The sequence below is a fragment of the Saccopteryx leptura genome, chromosome 2 (assembly GCF_036850995.1).
Source record: "Saccopteryx leptura isolate mSacLep1 chromosome 2, mSacLep1_pri_phased_curated, whole genome shotgun sequence".
NCBI lineage: Eukaryota > Metazoa > Chordata > Mammalia > Chiroptera > Emballonuridae > Saccopteryx > Saccopteryx leptura.
The window spans coordinates 257,023,287-257,030,543 of NC_089504.1; the positions used below are offsets into that span (position 1 = coordinate 257,023,287).

Consider the following 7,257-nt stretch of genomic DNA (forward strand, 5'->3'; position numbering starts at 1 on the left):
CCCTTTTCATTCACTTATTTATTCTCTCATGTACTCAATTCCTATTTATTGACTGCCTGCTGAATTCTGTCTCTCAAAACCTTTTTCTTTTTTCTCTTCTCCTCCTGCTCCTTTCCTCTCTTTTTTTCTAAATCTGTCCTTTTCCTAATATTTCTTTTTAAGAGAGATAGAATTTCCCACAAGCCCAGGATCTGGAAATAATATTAGCATAGTGTGTGTGTGTTTGTGTGTGTGTGTGTGTGTGTGTGTGTGTATGTAAAATCCCAGACATCTTTAAAGAATACGTTATTTACATAGCTATTTTTCAAGACAATCATAACCTTTTATATCTTTGCTTTTCATATATCATAAAAATCTTTCATGCCAAGAATTATGGATCTAGATCATTATATTCATGTGTTTTGTTTCACTTTTTATTATATTCCCAACTTTTAAGTAGTTGCCTACTGATGAACATTTAGACTGAATCCAACTTCTTTCCTTATTATGAGCAGTACTGACCCTCTTCATGAATATATGTTTATGCTGTCTAGAAGAATGCTCAGCACATAACAGACACTCAATAAATGTTTAGTGAATATTTCCATGTTTCTTTTTATGATGTTTGGATAAAGCTTCTTGGATGCTATTAGGAAAAGTAATGAAAATGGGGGGCAGAGAGGATAAGATGGGGTTGCTCAGAGTTAGAGCTTCTCAGGCTCTGAGAGAGATGTCTTGAACTAAGAGCCCTTCTGCCGTTACAGCTGTCGAGCGAGTGCTTCGGGATTCTGAAGACCCTGTGATCACGGACTTGGCAGAAACAACCTGCAAACTTCTTAAGGAAGTACCGCATAAACTGATCTCCTCAAACATTAAACAAAGCTTCCGAAGATTGTTTAAATGTATGTACATCAAAGAATTGAAGCTTCTTTATAATTATAACTCATCCAATGACCTCGTTCCTACGGAGATGGCAAACAGGAAGAAGGATGAGGAAAGCCTCACTAAGGAGAGTGATCAGGACACTCTGCGTAAGAATGAGGGGCCCACGAGTGCCTGGGAGCACGGCTCAGGAGACTGGTGAACCCATACTCCCTCTTGATAACTCGCAGATGCTTTTCTACAGGATGCTGGGAGCCCTCGTGTTCCTTAACTGTCTTCAAATATAGAAATCTGTTGCCTCTCCAGATCTGACAGTGGTCGGAAGCTGTATTCATCAAACCCATTAATAAAATCAAAACATCATAAAAGCAATGTGTCTGATGAGATGCTCTTGGAACTTAATGCAATATATAAGCATCTATGGAACACCTTCTAAGGACCAGACACTGTGCTAGACAGTGGGCACACTTGGAGAACAGACAAGGTTCCACTCCACAGGAAGGTCACAGTCTGGTGACACTCAATGTGGCTGTTTCCGTCCTACTGAGATGAACGTTGCCAAGGCAGTGTTCACAAAGGAGGGACTGGGACTGGCAGGGCAGGCAGGTGGGGAACAGGGAGATGTGTGCCAGGTAGAGCCACTGAGGTGTGCAGAGTGGGGGGTAGCTGGAGAATTTGTTGTGGACACAAGTGGGTAAGATGGGTACTCAATTTATCAGAGTAATCAGTTCATAAGTTATATAAATGTCTAATCAGGATTGTACATCTGAAACATATTATATAACAACTATAATAAAAATTATTAAAAATAAAAAGAGTGGGGAGACCCAAAGGGAACATTATGCTGTGCTTTAAACTTCTTGAAATGACAACTGGATAGTCAATCATAGTGGATTTCCATTGCCATCATAATCCAGTGTAAAACATGGTTCGGGTTCGTAAGAAAGCAAATATAGGCCCTGGCCGGTTGGCTCAGTGGTAGAGCATCGGCCTGGCGTGCAGGAGTCCCGGGTTCGATTCCCGGCCAGGGCAAACAGGAGAAGTGCCCATCTGCTTCTCCACCCCTCCCTCTCTCCTTCTGTCTCTCTCTTCCCCTCCCGCAGCCAGGGCTCCATTGGAGCAAAGTTGGCCCAGGCACTGAGGATGGCTCTGTGGCCTCTGCCTCAGGTGCTGGAGTGGCTCTGGTTGCAACAGAGTGACGCCCTGATGGGCAGAGCATCGCCTCCTGGTGGGCGTACCAGGTGGATCCCCGTCAGGCGCATGCGGGAGTCTGTCTGACTGCCTCCTCGTTTCCAACTTCGGAAAAATACAAAAAAAAAAAAAAAAAAAAAAAGAAAGCAAATATAAAAACGTTGATCTTTAGCGGCCTCGCTTCACTTAAGGGTCCAGATCATTTTACCCACACCCCCCACCGCTGTTTCCCCATCCCAGCATAACCCACAGCAACTGCAGCCACAGGAAATGACTCTGAGTGAGATGGAAGCCCCCTCCTCTGCAAATTCGAGTGTAGTAGCTTCTCAATGTGTCAACGTGGAGTTCATGCACAGTCTCACTGCTCCGTGGGCTCCCTTGCTGGTGTGGGGCTCCATCAGCTTCTCTGACTTCTGGGCAGGTGGGTTTATTTCTGCTAACAAAGGACACACTGGTGGCTCCTGTTTAACACCCACAGCATCAAAATCATCCATGTTGGAGACAGTAAGAGACTGATGCAGCCCCACGCTTGTGAGGTTCACTTTGCCCTCACTCTCCCACTTGACACCACGGTCCTGTCCCGACCACCTGCCCTATGGAATTCGAGCTCCAGCACCAGGTGCAAAGATCGCAGCTTTGCAGAGGCCACTTAACATGCTCCCGCAATCGCTTATGGTCAGACCCCTGGTCCGCTTCTCCCAGAACTCCAACGGGTGTATGTGAGATGCACTTTCCAGGCCCGTTTGACCAAGTAGGTGAGTATGGCTCTTGAGGGTTGTTTTGTTTCATTTTTACTTAACACTCTGTGTCCTTTGCACTTCATTTACCAGACATTAGTAAAATTACTTCATTCTCTTCCTGCCCCACAAAATTGAAGTTTCTGGAAAGCGAAGGTTGTATCTTACACTTGGTTGTGTCCTCTGGGACTCACAGTGCCTGGCACCTAATATGTGCTCAGTGAACGTTGCCAAACAAACCAAATACTACTAACAGGATATAATGTCCTCATCCTTTAGTAAGTTTTCAGATATCTATGAGTGATACTATGAAAAAGAAGGAATGGATGATTTGAACATACCTCTTAATCCATATGGTTTCATACTGCCCTGATCGCCCAAACACCACTTTTCAAAATCAGGACAAATTTCCTTCCTCCTTTCTAAATTAGCAGAATGCCTAGTGTGCTAGGCTGAGTAATAACCTCCCCAAAACTATCCAATTCCTAATCCCCAGGATCTGCACATCTGCTACCTTACTTGGCAAAAGGAATACTACACATGTGATTAAATTAAGACTCTTGGGATGGGGAGATTCTCCTGCATTGTCTGGGTGGGACCAAGGCCTTTCTAAGAGGGAAGCGGGAAGTCAGGGAGGAAAAAGATTTTTGAAGACATTACAATGCTGGTTTTGAAGATGGAAGCAGGGGTCATGAGCCAAGGAATGCAACTCTAGAAGCTGAAAAAGATAAGAAAATGGATTCTGTGCTAGAGCTTCAGGCGAGAGCATGGACCTGCCAGCGCCTTGATTTCAGCCCTTCGAGGACGACTCTGGACGTCTCTCCAGAACTGTGAAATCATACTGCTGTGCTGTTTCAAGCCACTGCATTTGTGGTGATTTGTCAGAGCTGCAATAGGAAACTAATACACCTACATTTCTACAAAACAACGATCCCCTTGCAAAAAAAAAAAAAAAAAGGACATAGCACCAAATATAGTGGACCTTATACAAATAGTAGGTTTCTATAGAAGGTATGATATTCTGAAGAAATCAGTCTCAGAGACATTGGGTAAATCGTCACACAGCTGAGGCAGAGGAGGATGGTACACGTAAGCCTGCGCCGGAGGGAGCATGCCCCCGACAGAGATGAGAGTACAGTGTGTGTGATGAGCACTAGGCTGGGCACTAGGCAGCAGACACCCTGCAGACAGGGCACATGCAGAGAAATGGCAAGGTCAGGAAGAGGAGGCCGAGTGTGAGTGTCCGCGGGAAGCCACATGAAGGAAGGGTCTAACATGATGGGTGGTTTAGGAAGAATAATTCATTTCCCGAAGCATCTGAGAAACACAGCCCCTGAGAAAAAGAGAAGTACTGCTACAAGCAAAAGAGCTCCTCGAAGACTCGAGCCTAAGTTCGCTTGACAGGGCAGGAGAGAGCAGGAGGCGGTCACTGGAGAAAGGAAAGGGCTCCAGTCTGACCCTTCTGCCTTCCCTCCTCCAGGCTACCAGAGAGGTCACCACAAGGTGATGTGCCTTAGTACCCTATGACAGGAAAGGGAAGGCTAAGTGTCCTCCTCCCTGGGACAGGACAGAACCAGGCAGGCCTGGGCCCAGGCACAGGACTGAGGGCCATCTCTGTGATGACAGCGGCCCCGAGAGGTTACAGAATGAAGTCTGGGGAGCTAGAAATCACAATAAATCTACAGATGTTTACAACACATTGTGCAACCACCTCATGTGGTCATCTGGAATAAGGTAACAAGGCACTGCTGTAGGCTGTTCTTGGAACGGTGCCAGAAGTAAGTTTTAAGGTAGTTGGGTTCGAGAAATGGAGATAAAATAGTCCACTTATTGCCCTTAACCGTTTTTGTTTGTTTTGTAAAACTGAATGATATATGCTTGAAAACAAAACTAATTCTTACCATAGAGACGCTCTGGCTTAAACCTCAGAGGCTCCCCAGACCATGGTGGCCTCTCCCCAGTAGATCCCTTGACCCAGAGGAACAGGCCTGACTCTGGCAGATGCCACCTCAGCAGTGGCTCCTCGCACTGGGGAACCCTCATGCCCCTAGGCAGCCCTGGGGGACAGGACCTGATAGAACCCCATGTCAGCTCTCTCGGGGGTTCACATCTGGCCCACTGGAGGCCCTTACATGTGCTTGGGCTCAATACACTTGCAGTTCAGGCCATACCCAACACAGAAGCAGCTCTTCTCACAGCTGGCTGTCCACATCTCACCGTCCAGATGTCCAGCAGTCACGTAGGTAGAGTCGAAGGCCCCCAAAACCCCCTAACGTCTCTCCAAGGGGTCGGATTGAGCTCCCCCTCACACACACTTTGATGGGAAGGGAACAACAGCACACCAATGGCTCTTTCCAAAGAGACCCACTTCCAAGACTCTCCAGCTCTCCATCCTGACTCGCTCCGACTCTCAGTTGTAGCAGCTGAGACTTCCAATTTAACACGAGGCTCTCAGCAGCCAAATTGAGTCAACTTCTTGAAGGTGGGGGCACACAGGGCAAGGAAGATCCCCCTGAGCTGTTAAAATGTGTTTGTGTTGCCTCTGGCTTATACTGTCTATCTCTGAAAAGGTTTACTCAGTCAAGTCAGAGATTCACAGAATGTTGAAAGAACTTTAGTAATTATCCACTTCAATTCATTTATTTTACGGAGTGGAGAGCTCATGTCTGGCAAGAGTTGTCACAAAATATACAACCAAGGGGATAATCTCCTGAGAATTTACTGTATTGAAGGAGAATATGAATATGTTGAGGTATCCTAAGGATGCAGGACTGGCTTCCATTTAATTCTGCATGACCCGGGTGCTGGACACTGCCCAGCGACACTCCTCCCAGGGCTCCCTCCTGCATCGCAAGAACTGGAAGGCTAAAAACTACGTTTCTAGGACCTGCTTGCAGTTAGGACTTGGCTGATATTTAAGCATTTCCAGTAAGATAGACATCTTGGTCTTGGGACAGCAAAGGGAAGCAGAGGCCAGATTGCTGTGACTATTGATCGGCAAACATGTTGGAACAAGTCCACGTTTACAACAGTCAAACTCCATGGTCCATCCTTTTGGAAGTGTCCCTGGTGATGTGATCTTACATGGCCTGTGGCAGCATCCTGGTTTCTGCTCCCTGGCCCTTCCATCTATGCAGGCAGCTAATTCCCTGTACAGTGCCACTTTCTTTGTGAAATTGAGTGGTTTTTGCTTCTTGTACTAAATCATTAATGACATGCATATCAATCATAATTCAAACTCAAAGATGGAAGGACCGTCTCTGAAGCATCAAGTCTTATCATCAGTCAACAGGTGCCCAAACACCTATAATCAGTCCCCAAATATCTACCTCCTAAATATCTCTCATGTCCAGTCTCCGTCTTCGACTGCCTGCACGGCTCTCATGTAAATCTTTGGCATCTCTGGCCTAGACTATTGAAATAAGCCCCTGGGTTTGGGCATCCCTGATTCTAGTTTCTGTTCACTCTCACTTCCATCAGAATCTGATGTCTTCTGCCTGACCAGGTGGTGGCGCAGTGGATAGAGCATCAGACTGGGATGTGGAAGGACCCAGGTTCGAGACCCCAGGATAGCCAGCTTGAGCGTGGGTTCATCTGGTTTGAGCAAAAAAGCTCACTAGCATGGACCCAAGGTCACTGGCTCGAGCGAGGGGTTACTCAGTCTGCTGAAGGCCGTCGGTCATGGCACATATGAGAAAGCAATCAATGAACAACTAAGGTGTCGCAACGAAAAACTGATGATTGATGCTTCTCATCTCTCTCCGTTCCTGTCTGTCTGTCCCTGTCTATCCCTCTCTCTGACTCACTCTCTGTCCCTGTAAAAAAATTAAAAAAAAAAAAAAAAAAAAAGAATCTGATGTCTTCCTTGTCATGTTCTTGTTCAAAATTCTCAAAAGGACCACCACGACCTAGAGGACAGCATCCTCTTGAGGGTGGTGCTTCGATACCCTTTACCATCTAGAACCTGCGTGTTTAATTCCACCGCTCCTTCCTGCAGAGGAGAGACCGCTCTATGACATGACTGACCCCTGCAGGACCCTCGAGCTTGACTCAGGCCAGAACAGAGGCTGCTTCCTGCAAACCCTCCCCAAAGCTGTCTGATCATAATCAATACTTTCCTTATGATATAAACCAAGTTCCTTTCCCCTGTATCGCATGGTATGCAGGTTCCTGGACAGGGCATGGTCCTGATCAGGCCAAGCAGGTAAGGCACATCCTGCACCTGGGTCTTGTCACATTTGTCCCATCCACCCTACTCTGCTCTATATGATTCTTTGGTGCCTGCCCAACAGTGCAGAGAACACACACTTCATTTTGCAGCTTCCCAGGAAGTGCCTCCTCTGTAAATGCCCCTTAATAAGCTCTGCTCATTGCTGGTCTGGAGTAGCTGCTTCTCTCTTCAGATCCTCCCTGCCCTCAGCCCACATAGGTAGAATCTCCATCTCAGGGCTTTTCCCTGGGTCTGTGT

At 46.6% G+C, this 7,257-nt stretch overlaps 1 protein-coding gene across 1 annotated transcript in view; it reads left to right on the top strand.

Annotated features, from left to right (window-relative positions):
- The window catches only part of MROH9 (maestro heat like repeat family member 9), a 49,013-nt gene extending 47,950 nt beyond the window's left edge, over window positions 1–1,063 (top strand). Inside the window, exon 21 of the mRNA XM_066363827.1 lies at window positions 744–1,063. Coding sequence (XP_066219924.1) covers window positions 744–1,063 — 320 coding nt within the window. The remainder of the gene's footprint in view (window positions 1–743) is intronic.
- Window positions 1,064–7,257: the final 6,194 nt, after the last annotated feature.